The sequence below is a fragment of the Nanorana parkeri genome, unplaced genomic scaffold, assembly GCF_000935625.1.
Source record: "Nanorana parkeri isolate BGI_ZX_2015 unplaced genomic scaffold, ASM93562v1 scaffold490, whole genome shotgun sequence".
NCBI lineage: Eukaryota > Metazoa > Chordata > Amphibia > Anura > Dicroglossidae > Nanorana > Nanorana parkeri.
This window is the reverse complement of record NW_017306758.1, coordinates 903,649-930,315: the sequence shown is the minus strand read 5'-3', so window position 1 is coordinate 930,315 and position 26,667 is coordinate 903,649. Positions and strand designations below refer to the sequence as shown.

Here is a 26,667-nt window from a genome sequence, read left to right as displayed (position 1 = left end):
TTTATGTGTTTTATCTCTTCCCCTTTTATGCTACCTGCTGGTATTCATCTCAACTTTTGTTCGGGTGGTATTAAAGACTTATTGCTTATTAACATTGTCAATAATGCGATCTTATACAATTTTAAACATTTTTTTTTCTCTAGTCTATTATGGAGTACGGATGTTGAGATACTTGGCATTTTCAGGAGAACTACCAGGGTTGCAGCTGGGACCTAGCTCTGGCGGTCCATTACTGTCCTGAAATCATTAGTCTGTATTGTTTTAGAAAAACTGTCCCATAACTATAAGCACAAATGTATCATTTCTTGTATCTAGGGCTGCAACAACTAATCGATTATAATTGATAATGAGAATAGTTGGCAATGATTCTCATCATCGATTAGTTAATTTTCGATTAGTTGCCGCTGCTCTGCTCCTCCATTCTCCTCCCCTGGCCGCAGCGGTCCATGTCCCTTTCTTTCTCCGCTGCTCTCCTCACCTGTATTGGTAGAGGCAGTGGGGGCGGGGACACAGACCACTGCAGCCGGCACCGGTGGGGAGAAGAGACCGCTGTGACTGCATTCCCCGCTGAGCCCCCCGGGACCCCCGTTGCTGCCCGCCCCGTTCCCCCACTCCATCTGGGGGTTGGGAGCCATAGCCGGGTGCTGTTGGATATTTTAAAATGCAATAGTAGACTGGCTATCGCACCCACCTGCTGTCAATCAGCAGAGGAGGACCTGATGGAGAACTTTCTCATTCAGGTCCCTCCTCTGCTGATTGAGAGCAGGCATTGGGTGGGTGCAATAGCCTGCCTGCTATTGCATGTTAAAATATCCAATAGCAGACTGAGTATGGCTCCCAGCAATTACCTAAAAAATTAAAAAGTTAAATAAAAAGTAAAAATGCAAACAAATAAAAAAAATAAAGGTAAACTAAAATGTAAAAATACCCCCAAAAAATTTGATGTGTTTTTTTAAAATAAAAGTTGGTTATTTTATTATATTGGCTTAGAGTTTTACAATTCTCATTATTTTAAATCTATGAAACTAATTAAAATGTCTAATATAATGCATACAATTATTTAAAAAAATAAAAATTATGTATGTATGTGGGAAAAGTCATTTTCACTTTTGGCTTGACAAATTTTGCTGCAGGAGTCACATGTAGGGGAGTGACTAATCACGCTACTCTGTCTGGCAATCTGATGGACGTGTCGGGGTTTGGCGGTTGCCAGGAGAACGGTACTTGTCTGACTGCATTGTGCCAAGTGTAAAAGTTTGGTGGAGGGGGGATTATGGTGTGGGGTTGTTATTTTTCAGGGGTTGGGCTTGGCTCCTTAGTTCCAGTGAAGGAAACTCTTAAGGCATACCAAGACATTTTGGACAATCCCATGCTCCCATCTTTGTGGGAACAGTTTGGGGATAGCCCCTTCCTGTTCCAACATGACTGTGCACAAAACAAGGTCCATAAAGACATGGATGAGCGAGTTTGGGGTGGAGGAACTTGACTGGCCTGCACAGAGTCCTGACCTCAACCCGACAGAACTCCTAAACCTTGTGGACATCCTTCCCAGAAGAGTTGAAGTTGTTAAAGCAGCAAAGGGTGGGCCAACTCAATATTGAACCCTACAGACTAAGACTGGGATGCCATTAAAGTTCATGTGCGTGTAAAGGCAGGTGTGCCAATACTTTGGGTAATGTGTGTGTGTGTGTGTGTGTGTGTGTGTGTGTGTGTGTGTGTGTGTGTGTATATCTATCTATCTCTATATCTCAAAATTTCAGGCCCTGAGCTACTAGCCAGGCCTTAAGAGTTACTCGCCACCAGTTGCCCCACCTAAACCCTACCCTGCCCCGGCCGTACCTCCGACAGTTCAGCAGTGTGACGCAAAGTACAGAGATCAGTAACAACACAGAGTGCAGCGGTGTAATGCCAAGTACAGAGATCAGTAATGTAACACACTGTACAGAGGTCAGTAATGTAACGCACAGATGTTAGTGGTGTAATGCAGGAGGAGCAGTGCACATAGCTGATCTGATTTAGGTGCCCTCTTCCTCTCCTGCCCTTTTCCTCTTCCTCTCCTGATTTAAATGCCCTTTTACTGGTGGTGCTGGTAGGGGGGGGTACCAGGGATCCCAACCTGAAAAGAAGCAATTTCTGGGAGGTGCCCTTCTCATTTCAGGGATGTGCCCTCTGCCCCACCCCCCAGTCTACAGGGGGGGGAGAGAGAGCACCCCCCCCCCCGGAAATTATGGCAGATAGCAGAGGAAGCAATCGCTTATTTGCTATCTGCAACCTCAAACCCACTGGATGGCAACCTCAAACCCACTGAGCTAAAAGCACAGCTGCATGATGGATATCCCCAATTCTTTACTACATAGAATGCCTGGATTACCTATCTGGGGACCAAAAAATGTATAGACCTTCTTTTTTGCTGATTTTAAATGGACACAATGCCTGATGATTCTTCCAGTAGGGAACCCCAATGCAATTCATTTGGAAGTAAAGTGCTACAACAAAAGGAACATTTTTGGCCCCACATGAGCCTGTTGCTGTAATGTGCTGGTATGCACTGGCAGACTTGCCTAGCAAGAGACCCCTTCCAGCACTATTTTGCTCGCTGTGCACTAAAATAATTTTTTTTAAATGCTGGCAGGTAGGAAGAAGAATTTGACAGAAGAGACCTACAGAATCCCTTCATTAAAAGCCTACATGTCAGTTTTTTGTTGTTGTTTTTTTTTTTAAATTCTCCTTTCAGTAAAACATACAAGTTGTGCCTGTCCCCAGCCTGTGGTCAGACAGCGAAGGGGAAGCAGCTGTCTGACATTCTACTCTCTCCATCCTTTTGTATGTCCCTTCAGAACTGCAGGGCAACTTACTGGTTCCTTGTGTTCATCAGCGGGGGGCAGGGGGGTTCGCCGCCGGTAGGACGGGGGTGAAACTGCCGCTTTTTCTTCGCCGATCGCTTTCTCTCCTCTGGCCGGAGTATATATATATATATATAAAAAATTTCAAATTGCAATAGCAGGCTTGCTATTTCACCCACCCACTGCTTGTTGTGTCCTTCACCCAGTGTGTAGGAGAGCTTAGGGGATCCAACCAAATAATTGATAATGAGAATAGTTGACAGCTATTCTCATAATCAGTTGGTTGTAGCCCTAAAATAAATTACACCCTTCTTGAATTCTATTGTTTACACATCGGGGCATAAGAAAATCATCTGGTTCGTAACAGGTCTTTAAAATTGGATAAATACTACCTCAAATGAACAGCACTACATGGCATATTACACTGTCCTTATTTATTTTACAAACATACAGCCAAATGTGTGAAAAACAAAGTATATTCTTAATACTGCCATAGGAATTAAGAGGCTAAGTAGCAGCCAGGTGCTGCTAATCAAATGCCCTTGATTAATTGATCATCAGCAAGTGTGACCACTTCTACAAAAGCTGTCATTTTAGCAGTTTGTTGGTCTGGAGCATTCAGGTGTGTGTTAACACAATGCCAAGGTAGGGCTGCAACTGACAATTTTTTTCATAATCGATTAGTTGGCCGATTTACTTATTCGATTGGATAAAAAGCAAATGCCATCATTAAGTTGAAATAAAATATACTGCGGGTGGGAGGCACTTTTGGGGGTGCCATCACACTTAAATAGCTTCTGCCGGGGAATGACAGCTACCAGTGGCATGATTCAGCAAAAAAATTGGAGAACTGACGTTCTCCCTGTTGAAGTCATTCTGCAGGCTGCATTCAAGTGATTTGGACGGCTGTACAGCATATCCCCTTCATTTTATAGCCAGTCATTTAGGAAAGCATAAAATGGTTGCTGTGGACAACTATTTTTCTAGGATGTTTAAATGAGTTTGAGGTTAAAAATGGTTACACCCTGATTTCTTGTTCCAAATGTCTTACTCCTAGAGCCTCAGTCTAGTGCATGCTATTGTAACAGTGCATTATTTCACTGTGCTCTGTCTCCTAATAATGATCTTTCAACCTTGTTGAATAATTTGAGAATCTTTTTAATTATTTCTTTTGTCTTATCACACCTGGCTTGCAATAAATCAAATTGATGTTTACATTTTTCTCTATATAAAGGGACTGTATAGTGGTTTTGTGTGCATTTTCATTCTTTATTATAGTCACAACTTATAACTTATTTTGCAAATTATGCATTCTCATAACATAGTCCTGGGACAAATCTCAGGAGCCAGCTAACAAATTCTCATTCATTACAACTTGCTTTTTAACTTTTGAGGTTTTCTATAGTTGCCTTTTAATGGAGCTGGCTCCTAAAACAAAATTCTACTTGTTCTTGAAATTAACAGACTGGACTGAATTTCTAATTGATTTGTCCATCCCTGGCTTATTCCCAATTGCTTATTGCCTTCTTTTGAATAAAGCGGGTTGTTTTAGTGAGCTCAATAACTTGACCTGAAATTTACATGCACAAATGAATTTTCAAGTCAGAACGGTAACTTTACCCCCTCTTAAATTGCTCGGTGTGCACCCATAGTGCTCTTGAAATCCTTGTCATGTATTCAGTATTTTGTGAAACATAACTATGTTTAAATAGAGAATTGTTTTTTAAATGTATACATTTAAAATATTGAATCTATTGTTTTTAAAACCACATTTTTACAAAAGCATTTTAACCCAAAACCATTATACTTTTCCTTGAATCTGCAATCTGCTGTTAGTGTAATCATCTTAGGGTTTTGGGACTGTCTTTGCTGGTTTTAATTTGGTGTCCATCTCCCTCCTTCCCTTGTGTCACCCCTTCCAACCCACTGTCTGTCTCTCTGTCCCCCCAACTACCTCTGCTATCTGATCTCTCCTTCAGTTTGGGTTCTCTTTCCTGTCTCCTATGGATGAGTCTGAGAGTCCGGCCAGTATCTTGGCCTCGGTGAGAGCGCAGGAAGCACAGTTTGAGTTGCTGTCTCGTGCTCTGGAAGAAGAGAGGAGACACGTCACTGCTCAGCTGGACCGGGTGTGGGTGACCCCTCAGGAGGCCACTTCCACCCTAGCCAATGGCACCCTCACCCGTCGCCAGCAGGTAATAAACATTTAACATTGTCAATCTATAATATTTATTTGTAAAATGCAAATGTTTATTTTATTACAAAAGATCTAAATCATGTTTTCTGCATGAATTGCAGCTTGATCATGTTTTCTTTTAAATGACAAGGTCACTCCGGCCAAACCTAACAATATGCTGCCCGGCAGGGCAAAAAAATAAGTATTGTGCAATGCCTTTTAGTTCTGGTAAAGGTAAGAGTCTTTTCAGAACCATGTTTTTAGGGTCTTTTCTGAACCATGTTTTTGGTTTCTTTTCATCAAGGCTCGATTGCCTGCCTACTTTTTACTTACAAATTGATAAGAATGGGGACCATAGAATAAAAAGGTGGTCCTGCTGGGTTGTACATTCCACAGTAGTTGTGCAAATATTTATCAAAACAATATTTTCTATGAAAATTCATTAAAATAATTATTGGTGCACACAAACTCAACATAATTTACAAAGTTGCTAATAAATTAAATGTTTGCCTTTTTTTGTGTGAAAAGGTAAAAAAAAAAAGGTAATTTAAGTTATGCAAAACTGTAGATAAGGGACTTGCGCTAACAATCTGGAGGTTGGCTTTTTTTTTCTTCAGTAATTTTGATTTAGTTTTTTAAATGTTTTAACAAATTGGTATAATAAAAGTAAACAGGGATCCATGAACGTCTGGGTAAAGTAGATGCATGTCAGGGATTGTGTCACACAGCCATTGAGGAATTACAAACTGCAGTCAAAGGACAATATAAGTTTATACAGACAATATGGCTACATATGAACACGCAGTAGGAGGAACAATGTTAGAATTTTAGGCCTCCCTGAAACTATAGGAACAACTGAGCTGGAAGCCACTGTAAGAGGTACACTCAATTCTATACTTGATCGTCCTGCATTGGACCCAATTTAAATTGATAGGGTCCATAGAGTTCCGGGGATCCATAACCCATCTCTGAAACAAGCAAGAGACATTATTTGTCGTATTCACTTTTTCAGATTAAAGGATACTAAAGAAAGCCAGAGAGAAGGGTACCATTGTAATGGGGGGGGGGGGGGGGTGCATAATTAATTTATATCCAGATCTGTCCTCACAAACTCTGGCTCGACGGAGAGCTTTGCACCCCTTTACCACTTTACATAGAGAAGGTCATAGGCCATATAGGTGGGGGTATCCCTTCCATTTAATGGCCCAGAAAAATGGTAAAACTGTCATCTTTCAAGAGAGGTAGACAAAATTGTTTTGTATTAGTAAGGGTGTTTTTTCTTTTGTATATAGGGGGGTGGGGTGTTTTAGGGAGGAGGGGGTTGGTGGGATATGAAGATTCCTCTGGTTGATTCACTAGGATAATATGTCAATATGTTTTTGCACTTTAAAGGATAGATATAATGAGTATTGTTCTGTATGGAGAAGGGAGGGGGCAAGAAAAAAATAAAAATTTTGTTGCACGGTACACTATGGAAGAACAGGAGGGAGAGAGGGGGGAGAACAGCGGAATTGGAACCCCTTTTTAAGGAAATTCCTATAATATAATCAATTGGGGGAGTAGGGAGTATAACTTACGAAGGGGGTAGCTTGTAGTAAATTTAGAAGTGGTGAGTATAGGGGAGCACTGAAAGGGAGGGGGGAATTACATTTTTGGTGTTGAGATATGTTCCAACGATTACAGGATTCGGCGATGTCCGTGACGTCACTGGACTCCTCCCCCTTCCCTTCGTTACCTGATGGGATCCCTTGGGCCGGTGAGTCTCCTGCTTCATTAGTGCATTGGATGTGTGGACAATGTGTACATACTACAGGGCAGCTAAAATACAAATTAAATATGTGTCATGTAAAATCTGCTGCCCTGGTGAGACCCCATGGAGCTCTGGTGAGACCAGGGCTCTGTGGGGTCTAACAAGGCTCTAACACAGAGCCCTGCTACCCTGGTGAGGTCCCCTCAAAGCTCTGGTGAGACCCCACAGAGCCCTGGTTTAACCAGGGCTCTGGAAAAGGGGGGGGGATGAGGAAGGGGACAATAGCCTCCCACCCCCTGCCAGACCATCGAACGACTTTGTTGGGGAAGCACTTTAAGGAGTGGGCGTTGCTGTGAAACCCACTGAGTTCCTATGCACAATTCAGGGGGACCAATTGTTGACATATTTGTCTCCCTCCTCACGTTCACCTGCCAAGAGGCCCTCCAGGTCAGCAATGTGATCCATCTCTACAACCCACTCCGCAAGGGTGGGTACCACCAATGAACGCCAGTGACGTGGGATAACAGTTCTGGCTGCCGTCAGAAAGTGACACAGAAGGCCCCTCTTCGCTTTCTTGATTGATCCTGGGACCATGGACAAGAGTAGAATTTTGGGGTCATTAGCAATAGCCGTTCCTGTCACTCTGTGGTACATCCCCAATACACCCCTCCAGAACCCTTGAAGCTTAGGGCAGCTCCACCAAATATGCGTCATGTTTCCTGGGGAGGCAGCGCACCTCCAACAGGCATCGGTCACTGTAGGGTAATACCGATGGAGGACCGTAGGGCAGCGGTATCATCTGGTGAGTATCTTAAGGTTTTTCTCGTGAGCCCTGCTGGCCACTGACAGAGTGCGTGAGAGCAAACGACTTCTCCCACTCGTAAAAGTGACTTCCAGCTCGCGCTCCCAGGCCGACGTGTAGGCCGGTAGCATGGGAGAGGCCAGGAGGGAGAGAGTAGAGAAGGAATACCACGTGGGAAGGAGGAGTTGAGGCCAGAAGAAGGGAGTCAAACTCTGTTGGCTCCCCGCCGAGACTATCCGGCACCTGGACGGAGGAGACAAAGGAGCGAAATTGTCCCTCCGATAACCAATCCCCAGGGCCTGGGCTAGGGTGGGTTCCGCACGGGGCCGAGCCTGCAGAGCCAAGATAACCCTGCGGTGGGAGTCCCTGGCCCATTCACCGAAAGTAGTTCCATGCAAGGCAGGAGGGATTCCAAAACAGGGGCGTCATTGGTCCAATGTAGACCGACAGTGCGTGTCTAGCAACCCAACCGTCCCACACCGTCAAAACGTGTGCGGTCAGCAGGGGGCAGAGAGGAGCGGACCGGTCTGGATCTAGGGGGTACCCAGGCAAAGCCCGTAAGTCACCTGCTGAGAGGGTTTCCTCTAGTCCGACCCACAGTTTTTCCTCGCCCTTGTGGAACCAGTCTACTATACGAGTCAGGACTGCGGAAGCGTGGTACAAAAAGATATCCGGGGCGCTCGCCCCTCCTCTGCGTTTCGGAAGGGCCAGCGATCGATAGCTAAGGCGTGGGCGTGAGGTGCCCCAAATGAATTTAGTGAAGGCCCGTTGGATCCGCTTCAGGTAGGCAGACGGCAGGGCGATGGGTATCGTCTGGAAGAGGTATAGGAATTTAGCGACAATGTCCATTTTGAGTGCATTAATCCGCCCCAGCCAGGAAATGCGTTTGCGGTCATAGGCGGTAAGGTCATGGGTGATCTTGTCAAGCAAGGGGTGGGAATTGGCAGAGAACAAGTCAGTTAGATCAGTCGGGAGAGAGACACCTAGGTATTTCAGGGAGGTCGAGCAGATGCGGAAGGGGTAGTTAGTGGTCAGGAGGTCCAGAGCTGCGGTCCCCAAGGATACGTTCAGGATCTCTGATTTAGTAAGGTTAACCCTAAAATTACTTAGGGAGCCGAAAAGCTGGAACTCACGCAGGATCGTGGGCATGGCAACATGTGGGTGAGTCACGTAGAGCAGTAAGTCGTCCGCTAACAGTGCCAGTTTAGAAGTATGGGGGCCCACCCGCAGGCCCTGGAAGGCAGAGTCTTGCCGGAGGGCGACCGCCAAGTGCTCCATTGTGAGAATATACAAAAGAGGGGACAGCCCTGTCTGGTGCCATTAGAGATCCTAAAGCTAGGAGAGAGTGAGCCGTTTACTCGGGCTCTGGCCGACGGGCAGGAGTATAGGGCCATTATGTTGCGCAACATGGCGGGGCGCACCCCGAGTTGTAATAGAGAGTGTCGGAGGAAACCCGGTCCAGGCGATCAAACGCTTTGTCTGCATCCACCGACAGGAGGCAAAGCGAAGTGCCGGACGTTTTAGCGAAGTGCATCAACAGCAGCGTTCGGATGGTGTTGTCTCGCGCCTCTCAGCCCTGTACAAACCCCACTTGATCCGCGTGAATCACTCTCGGGAGAAGGGGTTTCAACCGGTTGGCTATCAATTTGGCAAATAACTTCACGTCCACATTGAGGAGGGAGATCGGTCTGTAGTTTGTACATAGGGAATGATCTTTACCAGGTTTAGGGAACCACGATATATGCGCCTCAAGTGATTGAGTAGGAGGTGCCTTGCGCTATAGAGTTAAACACCCTTAAAAGGAAGGGGGTCAGTTTATCCCTGAATGAGTTAAAGAATTTCACTGTGAAGCCATCCGGCCCCGGACTTTTCCCGGTTGGGGTCGATTTGAGTGCGCAGTGTATTTCCTCGATGGTAAAGGGGGACTCCAGGGCTTCGGCCCCTGAGTCTTCTATGGTCGGCAGGGCCGTGCGCTGGACATACTCCGCAACCTCCTTGTCTCGATCTGGGGAGGGGGCCGCTGACCCTAATAGGTTGTAAAGGGTGCTATAAAAATCCGCAAAGGTGTGCTGGATTTCCGAGGGTGAATTGACATAAGTACCGGACACACATTGGATTTGGGGAATAAAGGCAGAGGCGGGTCTGGGGTGTAGGGCCAGGGCCTTCCCACATTTGTCACGGGTCTCATATATGCCCGTGAAGCGAGCCTATCCTGATATCCGCTTGTCGACAGGTCCAAGAGCCCCAAAAGGTGCAGTCTGGCCTGGGATACCTGCACCAGGAGTTCCGGGGAGGGTGAGTGTTTGTGTTGAGTCTCCAAAGCCGACAGGGCTTGGATGGCCTCTCGGACAAGACGAGACCGTTCCCTTTTCAGCCTAGCGCCTTGCTGGATGAAAAGACCACGTAGTACAGCCTTCAATGCTTTCCATTGAAGCGGCAGGGGGTTAGTGTCTTAACGCATGAATCTCCAGGAAATGTGTGAGCCCGTCGAGAATGGCCGTAGCACATTGAGGGTCAGTAAGCAAGGAGTCATTCAACCGCCAGGTCCATTCCCTAGTCTGGGCCTGAGGGATCCGTAACGTGAGCGTAACCGCTGCGTGGTCTGACCATATCATAGGGCCAATGTCACAGTCCGGGGTCTAGTCAAGCGTGTGGTGGGAGGCAAAAAAATAATCCAGTCTGCCATAAGAGTGGTGTGGTGTAGAATAGTGCGTATAGTTGCGGGACTGAGGGTGGAGCACTCTCCAAACATCAAGTAAGCGGAGGTGGGTCAAGCGTTGCTTAACACTGCGCAGTTTGGGGAAGGATTCAGCTGAGCGTCCGGTGGACGAGTCTAGGTTGGGCGCTAGAGTAGGATTAAAATCTCCACCCACCAACAGTGTACCCTCGGCGTAGTTCTCAAGAATCCGGAAATACTCAACAGAGGCAGCCGCTTGGCCCGTATTAGGGAGATAGAAATTGGCAAGGGTGAAGACCCTACCCCAGAGTGACAGTTTCAGCAGGAGATATCTGCCAAAGGGATCTGCACGATGGTCTAATACCATTGCGGGAAGGGACTTGTGGAGCGCAATGGAGATCCCTCTGGATTTGTGGATATCATTCGTACTATGTTACCACCTAGTGAAGTACCGGTTGGCACTATATGTGCAGAGCTTTAGCTCAGCAGGAGGTTGACCCGGTGGAACCATGGCAGAGGGTAGGAGAGACAAGATGGGTGGGTAGGAGGGAGAGCCAATGGCCGGGTAGACAGACCGGGGGGGTAGAGAGTGGGAGGGAGGGGAGGGAAAGGTGGTGTGCAGAGGGGGAGAGAGAGAACGAGCGTGAACCCCTAAGACAGGTGGCTAGTAGGGGAGAGGGGGGGGTGAGATTACAAAAACGAAAGGGCAGCTAAAACCCGCTACTTAACGGTAAAGAATCTAGCAAAGCTAGAGCGCACTATCTCCTGTAGGAGACGTGCCACCCATGTGGGGGAGGTGGCAAAACAAGGTGGAACGGAGATGCTAACCGGTGCTCCCTGTATAATGAAGTCAATCAACAACATATTTCCCCGTAAAGAAAAAACAGTAGTATAGCAACATGAGGATGCATAAAACATGAAAAAACATAACCTGAAAGCCTCTATATGGACCCACTGCAGAAAACACCCAACTCCCGCAACCCCCCAAATGTGGGAGTATACAGGGGAGGCAGGGTGAGGTGCACCTCAATGGAGCCTGCTATGCGAGAGTTACACTGTTCCCCAAACCTCATGACCAGCGCCGTCCCCTCTGGGGAGCCAGTGCCCAAAACAGTATGAAGAAACAGTGGAAAAGTAATAAACCGTGCATCTGGTAACGAGGCAGTATCAAACGCTGCAATGCAGGCCGCAAGTGTAACCCCATAGAGGGTCAACCACGCGGCGAGCAGTAAGTGAAGTCTGCTGGAGTTCACATCACTGCTAGGGGACAGCTGTGAGCCAGTACCGGGCGCCCCGCCCCCACAATGGAGCCGGGACCCCGGTGAATGCCCCCGCTCACCCCCCCAAAACTGCAGCATGGTTGAGCCGAGTGCGACAGTCTGCTCAACACCTAGGGGAAAAAGGGATTAGTCAGAGGCACTTTGAAGAACACTGTATGGGTGTAGAGTCAGGCAGAACAGTGTGGGTCTGGGGCCAGGGCTCACGAGGCCAGGGTCCCCTGCATAATAAATTCTAGGTTTAGTAATACTAGGAGGGGATTTAAATTTTCCTTTAGAACAGGGAGTTGATACATCTGCAGGGCAGTCGTAGCTCTCATATTTACAACTAAAGAGAATGAAAAATGCCCTGCATCGGTTGCAATTGATTGACGTATGGAGAATCTTGCACCCGAGGATAAAGGACTATACGTTTTATTCTCAGCTACATAATTCTTACAGCCGTATAGATTATTTCTTGATTTCTCATTTACTTATGTGGGAACCGGGAGCTACTATCGATCGACAAATTTGTTCAGATCATCATCCAATTACCTTGGATTTACAGTTTGCAGATCAACCTTCTAGAGGGTTTACGTGGAGATTAAATGAAATATTACTTCGAGATGAGGAGACTGTGTTAGCTATTAAGGAAGCAATTTCTACCTTTAAACTTAATCATGAATATGACACTACGACACTCACGATTAAGTGGGAAGCGCTTTAATGTGTTTATAAGAGGAGTATTCATATCTCATGCTGCTAGGATGAAAAAGGCTCGTGCAGCGGAGGTTGCATCTTTACTGCAGGACATATCAACTTTAGAAGATAAACATAAAACAAATATGGCCACAGATATATTTTATATTCTGGAACAAAAACGCCTAAAGCTTAGGTCTCTATTGGATCAGAAATATTTAAAGTATAGAGAGGCCATTCGGCTATCATTCTATGAACAGGGAGACAAAGGGGGCTGGTTATTAGCTAGATCAATAAAGGGACAGATCACACATACTTTTGTTTCAAAAATTCAAGGGAAGGGAGAAGGTATAGTTCATCGTACTGACCATATAGCTCATGAATTTCAGGCTTATTATTCTGAACTTTATAATTTAGTAGAAGAAAAGGAGGCACCTTTAGGGGTATCTGGGACTGTATCGGGGGCAGCGACATATATTGCCGATACTCCTCTACCGATGCTTACGGTGAAGGAAGCAGAGACATTAGAATTACCAATTACGGTGGAAGAAATAAATACAATAATTAAGGCTTTTCCCCTGAGGGGAAAAGCCTGGGCCCAGATGGTTATACAGGCATGTTCTATAAATAGTTTGGGGAGATGCTAGCCCCAATATTAAAGGGTATATACAACTATCTCGGCAGATTGCCCTTTTACTGCTCAGTCCCAGGAAGCCCATATGGTGGTTTTACCTAAACTAGGGATGCACCGATATATCGGCCGCCGAAACATATCTGCCGAAAATTGCACTTTTGGCATAATGCCGAAAGTGCAATTTTCCTGCAGATACATCGGTGCATCCCTGGTTTCTTTTCTCCCCGCTGGGCGCTGCTCTATGTCCCAGCGGGGAGAAGAGAAAGTGACGGCCGAGCGCTGAGAGCGGCCGGCGTCTCCTCCCACACCGCTCTGCCGCCTATCGCAGTCCGGCAGAGCGGTGTGGGGGCGGAGACAGCCAGCGCTGTCACAGGAGGCTGGGCTTTCCTCCCTACATTTTTTTTTATTTCGGTTTCGTTTCGGTTTTAAAATGTTCCATTTCGGTGCACCTCTAACCTAAACCAAATAAAGATCCTACCCTTTGTCAGAATTATAGGCCTATATCTCGTATTAATGTAGATCTAAAAATATACGCAAAATCATTGCAAATCGCCTAGGGGCTTTTATACCATCAATTATTCATGGAGATCAGGTAGGATTTGTACCTGGCAGAGAAGCCAGGGATACCACCATTAAGACGCTGACCCTTCTGAGATATGCAAAAGTTAATAGATTCCCCTTATGTATTCTTTCGGTGGATGCCGAAAAGGCGTGTGACCGGCTGAGTTGGGATTTTTTTGTACCATACCGTGTCACAGATGGGTATACCCAGAACAGCAGTAGATAAAACTATGGCCTTATACATGAGACATACTGCAAGAGTCAGGGTAAATGGCTTTCTTTCGCCTTCTATTAATATTCAGAACGGTACCAGACAGGGATGCCCCTTATCCCCAATGTTATATGTCTTATATGTTAGAAGCAATTCGGAAAAACTCATCTATTAAGGGGGTATTTGTTCAAATGGAACAACATAAAATAGGCCTATATGCGGATGATGTCCTAATAAATATATATATATATATATATCAAATCCAAGGGTAGGGTAATTTTAAGGTTAATCTGCAGAAGATAGAGGTGTTTAACGTAAGACTGTCTGATGAGGAAGTTTCCCATTAGATTGCCAATTTTCCACTTAAATGGCAGCCTTCTGCAATAAAATATCTGGGGATATTTATTTCTAAAGACTTAACAGAGCTTTATGATCTTAATTATGGACCTCTTTTTACAATCTTCCATTGCACAAATGAAGAGGTGGACACCCTGCACACATTCTTGGGTAGGTAGAATAGCACATTATAAAATGGATATACTTCCTCGTTTTTTATATCTTTTTCAAACCTTACCTATTGAAATACCTGCCTCTTTTTTTGATTTCTCCTATTCCATTCTCAATACCAGACTTACGACCCCCCGAGACATTGTTCTTCCCTTTTTGTATGCCTCCTCTTCTGAAAGTGTGGGACTATCTGGTAAAGGAAATCTGGATTTCTACTAATGTGGGACCCATGACTCCTATCATGGGAAACCCAGTATTTAAACCAGGGGAGTCGATTTTTAGAAATTTTTTTTTCTCCCTTACCTATAATGGATGCTCTCACATCAACATACTTGGAACCAACGACCTCTTTTGCCTGTACAAATGCATAAAAATAACTTGTGGCTTCAGTATTTTCTACATAGAGCCCTGTATGATAGCTTGCAGGAGATAACTCTGTTACATAGACCATTGACTTGGTTTGAAAATCTTTGTTGTCAGAAAGAGGGGATATCAAGGAATGGGCTGTGGAATTAGGTACAATTCAGAGATTTGAGGAATTAACGGCACATTATTGAACAATATTCTCAGTGGGAGGATATGTGGAAACCTTGGAATAGGTATAAGGATACGAATGCATGTGGAGGCTTATGATAAAGGGAGGAGTTTAATTTACAGTAGAGAATAACATGGGAGCTTTTTTAAGCAGTATGGCAGTATAAAGGGAAAATAGGATTATAGATTTTCATTAGTATAGTGGAGACTATAGATGGGAAAAGAGGATTGGAAGGAGAGACATAAGGGGGGGAAGGGGGTGGGAATATACAAATATTTATAAATATATAAAGGTATGGCATCTGATTTTTGCAGCCGTTCTTACAGATAAGTGTTGGAAAGATAGTAAATTGGGTAAGAAATATTATGGGTGATATAATGAGACGCCCAATATGCATATACACAAGGATTTGTGAATTAGGGTTGTGCCTATCTAATGTATGTTATCTATGAAAATCAATAATCTTATTATATAAAAGTAAACAGACATGAAGTATTACATAAAGCTAGATTCCGTACATTGTCTCTACATTCTATTGAAGTAATAAGTCAGCAAAAGGGTACAACACTAAAAGACAGTTATCAAATGCATAGTAATACAGTGAGTTGGTAGCTCAATCTGTGAATCTAGTCTAACTATGTAATGACGTGGAAACAGAAAAAAAACCCCCTGATTTAGAGTAGAGAAAAAATGAAGCAGCCAAAGAAAAGGATCAGAGAAAGATGGAGAGAGAGTGAAACAGTAGAGTCGGTCCTCTCCTCGTGTAGAGGCCGAGGGTGAGTTTGCTCTCACCTAGGCTTTAGAGTGTGTCGGTATGCAACTATCAAGGGAGTACGCATCTAAATATTGAATCCATGGACTCCAAATGTGTTCAAAGCGGAGGACCTTATCCGCCAGCCTTGCAGAGAATCGCGTTTAACGAAGGTCCAGTGGAGTCTACGCTTCACTTCTGAAGGGAAGCACAGAAGACTTCCATGATTTTGCCACTGTCTGTTTAGCAGCAGTGAGACCATGTAATAAAAATCTATGCTGTTTTATGGGTTAGGTCCTTGGGGGGGTGGGCGCAGAGGGTTTAAGCAAAGCCACCTTTGGATCCGGTGTCAGTGTAGTGCCCATGGTAGTAGCAAGAAAATCAAAAACTTGTGTCCAAAAAAATTTAAGGGAAGGACACATCCACCACACGTGTATAAAAGAGCCCACTTCTCCACATCCATGGAAGCATAATCCACCATGGCCCGGAAAAACAAAACCCCACTAGCACTAAGAACCATTTGTAAAGTAGTTTGTAGTGGGTTTCCAAAGCCTGCGAGTTCTGAGAGCTAGATTTAATCACCTCCCTCACTTAAACGGGTCACAATCAACCGCTTCCTGTGAGACCCAAAGTGGAGGGTCATCAACAGCGTGATATTTTGTTAATGTAGCGAGTTCAGCCGCAGTGTAATAGTTAGGGATATGGGAGACTCCAAGACCCCCTTTTAATTTGGGAGAGACAAGCATGTGACGAGGGATACGTGGATTATCCTGTTGCCATATAATATTAAAAATTTGACGTAGAATTTTCAATATATAGCTTGGAATCGGGACAGGGAGAACTCTGAAAAATTACAGTAGTTTGGGCAAATAAGTAATTTTAATAGTGGAGATCCTCCCCAACCAAGATATTGAGTATTGTTTCCAAGTACAAATCAATTGCGATAGTTGGGTGAAGAGCGTCTGATAATTTGCCTCCTATAAGGAACTAAAGCGGAAGCAAGGTGGACACCAAGGTAATGAAGGGTTTGGGGTTCCCACTGAAAAGGAAAGGAGAGATGAAGGGTGCCTACCAAGGGGGCTGGCAGGCTTACATTGTGAGCTTTGGATTTGTGGGGTTTGAACTTTAGTTCAGATACTGCCACGAAACAGTCTAGCACTTGAAGGGGGTTAGGTAAGTATATTTACGGATTTGAAACAAAAAGAGGATATCATCTGCAAATAAACTAAGCTAATGGTTAGGGATGTCCCGATACCGATACTAGCATCTGGAACAGTTTGGTAAGAGATCTAGGATTGTTGCGATCGTGCAGCCTGTTGGCACCGTCAAGGTCTCTGTGGGGTGCGAAGCGCGGTTAAGATGCGGCCATCTTTAATAGCTGCGTGCATGTCCCCCGGCTTTTTTTAACTACCAAGAATTGTATATGTGGGTTTAGTCTGGCGGAGGGCCCTGTGGATCTATGAAATGAAGACCGTGTCAGGAGCGCTATTAAATCTTAGAATGTGGAGTCTGAGTATCTATGGCAGTGTCACAGTAAACAAGAGGGACTTAGGATTAGGAGCTCCCCTGTAGTCTATGCGACCATCTCCTTGGGCAGATCCTGGCTCGAAGGGATGTCTCCGGTGGTGTGAGAGGCTGGTCCAGAATGGATGTGCAACCGTATGGCCGCCCACGTACTCGACTGGCAGGGTCGGTCTGGATTTGTGGGGTTTGAACTTTAGTTCAGATACTGCCACGAAACAGTCTAGCACTTGAAGGGGGTTAGGTAAGTATATTTACGGATTTGAAACAAAAAGAGGATATCATCTGCAAATAAACTAAGCTAATGGTTAGGGATGTCCCGATACCGATACTAGCATCTGGAACAGTTTGGTAAGAGATCTAGGATTGTTGCGATCGTGCAGCCTGTTGGCACCGTCAAGGTCTCTGTGGGGTGCGAAGCGCGGTTAAGATGCGGCCATCTTTAATAGCTGCGTGCATGTCCCCCGGCTTTTTTTAACTACCAAGAATTGTATATGTGGGTTTAGTCTGGCGGAGGGCCCTGTGGATCTATGAAATGAAGACCGTGTCAGGAGCGCTATTAAATCTTAGAATGTGGAGTCTGAGTATCTATGGCAGTGTCACAGTAAACAAGAGGGACTTAGGATTAGGAGCTCCCCTGTAGTCTATGCGACCATCTCCTTGGGCAGATCCTGGCTCGAAGGGATGTCTCCGGTGGTGTGAGAGGCTGGTCCAGAATGGATGTGCAACCGTATGGCCGCCCACGTACTCGACTGGCAGGGTCGGTCAGGAACGGAAAAAAGGGGGGAGGAGCTACACACGGCTGAGGCACCCTGCAGAGCACCCTGAGGCTTGATAAAGAGGTAACCCCTCGAAACGCGTAGCCACTTTTCCGGAGACACCCAACACTCTTGTACCCCTGTGACTGGCGCACGGCGCCACTCAGCCGTGTGTAGCTCCTCCCCCCTTTTTTCCGTTCCTGACCGACCCTGCCAGTCGAGTACGTGGGCGGCCATACGGTTGCACATCCATTCTGGACCAGCCTCTCACACCACCGGAGACATCATCTCTTCGAGCCAGGATCTGCCCAAGGAGATGGTCGCATAGACTAGAGCTCCTAATCGTAAGTCCCTCTTGTTTACTGTGACACTGCCATAGACACTCAGACTCCACATTCTAAGATTTAATAGCGCTCCTGACACTGTCTTCATTTCATGGATCCACTGGGCCCTTCGCCAGACTAAACCCACATATACAATTCTTGGTAGTTGCGCTCCTAAGTTTTTGCTTTTGATTTGTGTATGAGGGAGGAGATGGTGTCGACCTTTCAGTCATTCTTGCAGTCTTTTTTTCCCTCAAAACTTAAACGCAGGTTCCCATTTAAAGAAGAAGATGGTGAAGTTTGGGAGAAATGTCCAAGGGTGGATGCATCCCTTTACAAATTTTCGAAAAATTCAGACTTATCATTTTAAGATATGGGGTTTTTGAAAGACCCGATGACTAAAAAGCCAGAACCTTTACTAAAAAGAGCCTGGGAAGCAACTGGTGCGGGATTCAAACAGGCAATGGCCAAAACTTTGGACATCTGGCTCAGTTGACATCATTTGGATTCAGGTACAGACACGGCCACTATTGTGTACTCCCTGCCTGTGCTGGGTAAGGCAGTGGCGTACATTGCGGATGCTTCCGTTGAAGCTGTTAAATTTTCAGCTCGCACCACTGCTCATCAATTCAGGCAGTCGTGTGGGTAAAAACCTGGCCAGGAGATGTGGCATCAAAAACTAAACTTTGTGGACTCCCGTTCAATGGGAACTGTAGCGCAATTGTCGTTTTTGCGCCCTGGTGCACCGGACGCGTATTTACGTTTATATCTGCGTAAATGTGGGGGAGTTAAACATTTTGGGGGTGGTTTTTTTACATTTTTATAAGTGACTTATTTTTTTTATTTTTTTTTAATTTATATATTTTGTTTTTTGCACTTATTGTTATTGCTATTATATAGGGGGATAACAATCCCCCTATATAATAGCAAAGGCACACTGACAGGTCCTCTTTTTATGGAGACATTAGGGGTCCCTAGGACCCCTAATATCACCTGTGGACCCCAAAAGAAGCTGATGAAGCAGAGTTCTGCTTCATCAGCTTCTTTTCTCTAGCTATAGCAGCCAGATGACTGACAGCTGAATGTGGAAGTGATGTAAGACACATCACTTCTGCATTCACAGCCCGGAGGGAGGTCAGCAAGGAGCTGATCTCCCTTCCTCCTGACGCCCTCCGAGCCGGTCCCGGGCCGCAGATGGGGCAGCGGGGGGGGGGCGTGCCGAAAAAACGAGCACATATAGACGATCGGCGGGCTATGGAGCCGCCGATCGTCTATGTGAAACACCCGGTAACGGGTGTTTGCAATGGTCAGGTATTTTCTGCCCGTGCACGCCCGTGAGCAGAAAAGCCTTCTGGAGACGGCAACCCACCAATGCTGCAGTGCCATCCGTCCGTTAACCACGGGCGGGCGGCAAGTGGTTAAGGGTGTTCCTCCCACAGTGGCAAATGGTGATAAACAACCGTTTTGTTCTGAACTGAGTCGGCAGGGGTTACAGAATAGAATTGTTGAAGATCCCTCCTTCCAAGATTTTTGGTGACTTGCCTCTCTCATTACCCGGATTAGTTCTAGAGATGACGAAGTCTATTCAAGAGCTCCTACATCGGTGGTAATTTGTTCAGTCCCTATATTGAGAGAAAGGGAAGGTTTCTATTCCCATATCTTTCTAAGGAAAAAACATTCAGGGAAATTCAGAGTTATTCTGAATCTCAAGCCATTAAACAAGTTTGTTTGTTACAAGAAGTTCCGGATGGAATCTATATACACAGTCAGGGAGTTATTAACTCCAGGTGTATAAATCTGGCCACGGTGGACTTAAGGGATGCATATTTCCACATCCCTTTTGCAGCGGAAGCTCAAAGATTGTTGAGATTTGCAATCAAGGGTCCCGGAGAGATCTTGCATTTCCAGTACAAAGCTCTGCCTTTCCTCAGAACCAGGGATATTTTACAAAGCTCTTAGCAGAAGCACCAATACCTCTCAGGTTGAAGAATAGGAGTTATCTCATACTTTTATTTAGGGACAGAGAGCTTTCTTTTGGCGGTATTTAATCACCACTGGGGACTTTATTTTTTACTATGTAATAAAAATAGTACCAAAAATTTTGAAAAAAAAAAAAGTTTTCCCTACGTGATTTTATAAAACATTTATTACCCAATTTTTTGGCAAAATATTAAAGACAGGGTCAGGTCGGGTAAATGGACCCCAAACATGTCTAGCTTTAAAAATATGTGCGCCCGCAAAGTCGCAAAAAACGACCATGCCTAAAATTAGCCACTGGCGACGCTTTCAAAGCTTTTACCGCTAATCGGCTTAGTGTTATCTGTCAATAATGGCCCTAAAATTATTGCTTTCACTGCGGCGATATGTATCGCGTGGCGTAATCGTTGTTTTCACACGTAGGCGCAGCCGACGCGTATTTACGTTTTATTAGTGCGGGTGCGAGGGACTTAAAACTTTTTTTTTTTTTTTTACACTTGATTGCCATCACATTGGGGGCTAAAAAAATCCCCCTATGTGATAGCCAAAAAACAATGACCGGTCCTCCTTATGGAGACATCAGAGGTCTTTAAGACCCCTAATGTCACCCTGGGACCCCCAAAGAAGCTGATAAAGCACAGATCTGCTTCGCCTGCTTCTCTTTGGCTATAGCAGCCAGAGAACTGACAGCTAAAGGTGGAAGTGATGTAATATACATCGCTTCCGCCTTTTTAGAGAGAGCGGAGGAGAGATCAGTGGTGGGAAATGCTGATCTTTCCCCTGTTCTCTGTTCAGGCGGGTGCTCTACCAGTCCCGGGCTCGCAGGGGGGACAGCGCAGCCCGTGATAACAGGCAGCAGTGGAGGGGGGACAACCTCATAGCTGTATATAAGCAGTATGAAATCTAAGGTGCTAATTGCTAGTCTCAGACTTGGAGTAAGGTCTTAAGCAATGTAGAGGTAATGATTCTCCTCAGATGGCTCCCCCTGGAATAGTGGCCAAAGGTTGGTTGTCTGCTGTAGAATGTATTTAGTCCAGATTTTATGTTCAGCTTCTTGTATCCTAAAAAGTCAACATGTTTGGTTTGCACTTTACATGACTAACAAATTTGACGCCTAACTCCAGCTATCACTTGAAGTATTTGCAATTTTTTTTATTTTTATTACCTTTTGGAAAAAAGGTTTTAACTATATGAACAACACCCCATTGGCGTTAAGACTTGTCTCAACTTTCTAACTGCCACTTTTGCTGGATAGCTTGGTCTGCTAAATTAAGTTGATAAATTAAAAGAGAACTATGGGGTAACCTTTTTATCCCATAGTTCTCTAGGGTCACGGTTGGACATATACCAACGCCCTCCCGTTACCCAAAGCTCACTATATAACAGGCTATTGCCCACAATCTACTCAGACTGCCGCAGCCAGGACAGATAACAGCAATACTGTTGAGATCCTCCCAGCTGGCTGACAGCGGGCTCTGCCTATCTAGATGCAGAGCTAGCTGTGTCCCTGTTCTATCAAAGTTTGTGACTGTGTTAATGTGTGACCGGTGAAGTGGTCACACATTTTAACCTAATGACGCCCACTTTTTCGGCAGTGGAATGTGTGTCCGGCAAAAAGTGAAGAATTCCAACGCTTTCTCAGATGTTCCAGGGCAGATCAGCATCTCAGATGGTATGTGCAGGAGAACCGATCTGCCCTGAAACAGCTGAACGGTCCTGAAATTTCACTTCTATCCGACTTTGTGAGTGCTATCTTACATGGAGAACAAAAGTAGCCACCCTCCAGAAGGAAGGACAGTGTTGGCATGAATTCAGCTATTTGGGGATCCACAGCTAAGTGATACACAAATAAGCTACATTTTTGTTAGTAGTTGGGGAACTAAAGCATTATTAAGATTTAACTGCTAAGTTTTTAGTGTCATTGTAAGAAAGTCTTCACAGGCAAAATAATTTTGACTTCTATTGCCTCTTGTTTACCTGAATACCAGGACTTATACACGCAGGGGTTCTGGACAGTGTGTTAGTCTCAATAGCCATGTAATCAATACAATTAGTGCATATACCTGTATAGCCACGGCTTCAGCCAGCCTGCCATTGATTTTACAGGCTGGCTAACACGCTGCTGTGCACTTGTCACTCCCGGCTGGAGAAATATGCAGAGATGTATGCTGTACAGCCCTGTTGTGGCTGTGTGCAGGAAGCCTTTTAGTATATGCTTTGCCTTTATGTCATAGTGACTAGTTCAAATCGGTTATTCCCTAACTTAAAATTGTCTTTTCAGAACGGGAGACTGGTTCACCCCCAAGAGGGCCAGCGGAAAAAATATACAGATATACACACCTCTCAGGTGAGAAGTAGTTTTGGGGTTGTATTTTTGGGTATAAAATACTGTAGGAGTAATTTATCAAAATTGGGGCAGACAATCTGGAGCAGCTGCCCATGGCAACCAATTGGCTTCTTACTTCTGCTTATTTAGTTATGCTTTGAAAATGAGAGAGAAGCTGTTTGGTTGTCATGCACATCTGCACCATATTCTGTCTGCTCCAGTTTTTTAAATAAATGCCCCAGGGTGTGTGTGTATGGGATGCACCGATACCACTTTTTAAAGTACGAGTACCGATACTTTTGATCAAGTACTCGCAGATACCAATTACCGATACTTTTTCTTAAAGGGACAGGTCACATTTTTTCTAAAGCAATGCAAACTAATGCTTTAAGTATGCGAGGAATCTGACACCATGCCTGATGAATAGCACTGTCCAGTTCTGTGAGATTTGATGGTTGTGGAACCAGCTGCCTGATCGCTCTTTCAACTTCGTCCCACAAATACTCAATTGGATTGGGATCTGGTGATTGTGGGGGCCCTAAGCAAGGTATAGTCTCCCTCATGTTCTTGAAATCACTCCTGCACAATACGAGCACTGTGGCATGGCACATTGTCATGTTGGAAGAAGCCATCTCCATTGGGATACGCCATCAACATGATAGGATGAACTTGATCAGCAACGATACTTTGGTATGTTGTGCTATTCAGACGTTGTTCCACACGAATTAAAGGGCCCAAATCATGCCAGGAAAACATGCCCCAGACCATAACACTGCCCCCACCAGCTTGAAGGGTTGTACTCATGCATGTGGGGGTGCATGCTTTCATGCTGTTTCCACCAAATTGGCACGTTTGTCACACTTTAATATTTCAGATCATCAAACTAATTTAAGTATTAGTCAAAGATAACACAAGTAAACACAACATGCAGTTTTTAAAGGAAGGTTTTTATTAAGGGAAAACAGAATCCAAATGGGAGGCGCTCACAATTCTGCCCTGCTAACATGAATAGGTTAAATCATGATCCATAGTACATATACAGCACATATTTATGTGTCGCTCTCTCGCCAAAAATATTGGCACCCCTACATTTCTGTCAGATAATGCACCACTTTGCGCAGAAAATTGTTGCAATTTCAAATGTTTAGGCATTTGCATGTTTATTTCTTTTGTTTTATATTGGTATGACACAAAAAAGTGAAGGAAAAAAAGCCATATCTCACACACCCCACGCAAAACTCCAAAAACGGACTGGACAACATTATTGGCACCTTCTCTGAATTGCAAGAAATAATTGCATTCCATGTTTTTGTGGAAAAGCATGGACAATCTCAAGGTTACAAGTCCATCTCCAGAGATCTTCATGTTCCTGTGTCCGCTGTGCGCAACATTGTCAAGAAGTTTGCAGCCCATGGCACTGTAACTAATCTCCCTGGACGAAAGAACAATTGATCAAAGATTGCAACAAAGGATTGTTCGAATGGTGGATAAAGACCCTCGATCAACTTCCAGCCAAATTCAAGTTGACCTTCAGGCACAGGGTTCAACTCTCGGCTCGCACTATACGTCGCCATCTGAATGAAAAGGGACGCTATAGAAGAAGACTCAGGAGGACCCCACTGCTGACACAGAAACAAAATTACAGCTTTTTGATAAAACCCATCCAACTGTTTTCAGAAAAAGAAATTGGGCATTTTCAAGAAAAAAATAATGTCCCTGCAGTCAAACATGGTGGAGGTTCACTGATGTTTTAGGATTGCTTTGCTGCTTCAGGCCCTGGGTGCCTTGACTGTGTGCCTGTCATTATGAAATCTGAAGACTACCAAATAATTTTGGGGTGAAATGTAGGGCCCAGTGTCGACGTTGGGTCTCTTGTCAGAGGTCATGGGTCTTGCAGATAATGAATGACCCAAAGCACATGTCAAAAAGCACCCACAAATGGTTTCAGACAAAGCACTGAAGAGTACTGGACTGGCCAGCAGTGAGTCCAGATCTAAATCCCATGGAGCACCTGTGGTGTCTCCTTTTAATGGTTACAGGAAGCGATTGATTTCAGTATTTTTTTCCAAGGGCTGTGCTACCAAATATTAAGGGTGGCAATTTTGTTCAGTCCATTTTTTTTAGTTTTGTGTGGAATGTGCCAGATTTGGCTTTTTTTTTCTCTCCACTTTTTTGTGTCCTACTAATACAAACAAAAGAGATAAACATGAGAATGCCTAAACATTTGTAATTGCAAAAAACGAAAATGTGTTGCTATTCTAACTTTTTAAAATATTTTACTTTTTTTAACCTCCCCTGGCGGTATGATTTTATTTTTTTTTGTGTGTCATTTTTCGTTCTATTTTTGTTTCAAATTTTTTTCGTTTTTGTCGTTTTTAAAAAAAATTTCCCGCCTCTTCCGCCCCCCTGCGACGCGTATGCTCCCAAGAAACGGAACCCGGAAGACGGATGCCGGCATCGGCCGGAGAACACAGCGCGGCTCGAGGGACAAGGTAAGTAAATGCTATGCCGCATTCCCGAGTGCAGCTCGGGGTTACCGCTTATGGTTAACTTTTTTTTTTATTAAATAATTTTAATTTTTACTTTTAGGGGCTTGGGGGAAATATTAGGGGTCTAAACAGACCCCCTGATATTTCCCTTTTAAAATAGAAAAAGAGATTGAGGACACAGTCACACACATAGAGGGGGGTGTGTGTGTCAGACCTCAGCCTCCTGATCTGTGACAGGAGGCTGAGCAGTGCGCGGAGGAGAGATGCCGGCCGCTCACATCGCTCTCCTCCCGCACAGCTTGGCCTCCTGTGACAGTTTCTCTCCTCCATGCTGGGACACAGCAGCGACTAACTGGGAGGAGAGACATCACAGATGCACCGCTATTTCGCATAGAGATTATATCTATATAGATCTATAGATATAGATCTACATAGATATATATATATATATAGTGTATTTATTGTAGTTAGATAGTATTTGAGGTTGAATAAAGACACGGGTCCATCAAGTTAAATATAATTATTTTTTTTAAATTAGGATCATTCACCTGTTTACTCTCCGACAAGGATGGATACTCACAGTCATCCTCTTGATGAGACTTACCCACCAGATGGTGATCCATCCTACTTGTCATACACGATGCCTGATGATCCCCGACTCAATGATATCACAGTAAGTGTCTCAGTGCAAGAAAAGCAAAGTTTTGGCTTCTGTGACCCTAACAGCCAAATTTCTTTACAGTATTAACTCTTCTCTTTTCTAGTTAAAACCCTCTGTGGGGTACTCGCAGACGTTAGATCGACCTTACCGGGACGTTAGTGGCGGAGTTGGTACCTACACCACTGTGCCCCGCAATTACCATTTTCGTGGACCTGGTACAGAACCAATGCAAATGGTTCAGCCTCAACAGCATCCTGGCTACAGCAGCTTGTCCAGACCAAATAACCGCTACCGTACCGTTGAGTCCTATAGGGGTCCTGGTTATGGCGCTCAGCCCCAAGTCAGAGGTGCTGGGTTTGGAGGCAGTCAGTCTGATCTGCTTTCAGTCAGGTATGCATCTGAGGATACTTATGGACTGGAAGATGATCGTAGGAGCCTTGGAGGCTATGTGGATGGGCCAGATTATTCCACTGGTGGGCGGAGGGGCCCCAGTGCAACAGACCCACGTAGACGATTAAGGTTAGTTGTTTTTTCTCTTGTGCAAACATGGCCTGCTATGACTTGAGAGAGGAAAATGACCATGGGTGCTAGTCAGTTAAAGCCCAGTTAAAGTTCACTATTGCTTTGGTTATATTGGTTGTGCAAAGCTCTTGCCTTGCTCTAGTTCTGACTGAGCAGGAGACATGTAAGACTGCCGCAGAGAGACCACTGCTCTCACACAGAGTGCAGTGGTCCTTTAGTGCTGCCTGATCCATGGAATTTTGACAAGTAATGGGAAACAATTCAAAGCATAACAGTAAAACATTTGCTATTACTCTTTTTGCAGCACAATTTATACATTTAAAACAGATCTGTACATAATGTCAGACTTCTTAGTCATTTTAAACATTTAAAGGTATCTTTTTGTTCAGGTCAAAAAAAGGTTTCTTTTTCTGATTGAATGTATAAAAATATTGCACATGAATATCTCAATTAATCGATGATGAGAATAGTTCACTATTTCCATTATTAATTAGCTGGTTGGATCCTCTAGATCTCTCCTCCACGCTGAGAGGAAGGCACAGCAAGCAGTGGGCGAGCGCAATAGCTAGCGTTCTATTGCAATTTGAAATGGCCAATAGTCAGCTGGCTATTGCATCAGCCTGCTTACATTCAGCTGCTGTCTGTGTGTGTGTGTATATGTACACACACATCTTGTCTACTGGACAATATA

At 44.7% G+C, this 26,667-nt stretch overlaps 1 protein-coding gene across 4 annotated transcripts in view; it reads left to right on the top strand.

The window, feature by feature from the left end:
• LOC108790642 (catenin delta-1-like) overlaps window positions 1-26,667 on the top strand; it is a 131,346-nt gene that overhangs the window by 6,428 nt on the left and 98,251 nt on the right. For 3 of the 4 annotated variants that reach the window (XM_018560950.1, XM_018560949.1, XM_018560951.1), the window contains exons 2-5: window positions 4,823-5,035; window positions 22,260-22,325; window positions 25,332-25,466; window positions 25,558-25,973. In XM_018560950.1, coding sequence (XP_018416452.1) covers window positions 4,823-5,035; window positions 22,260-22,325; window positions 25,332-25,466; window positions 25,558-25,973 — 830 coding nt within the window. The remainder of the gene's footprint in view (window positions 1-4,822; window positions 5,036-22,259; window positions 22,326-25,331; window positions 25,467-25,557; window positions 25,974-26,667) is intronic. The other variant, XM_018560952.1, reaches the window with a different exon arrangement.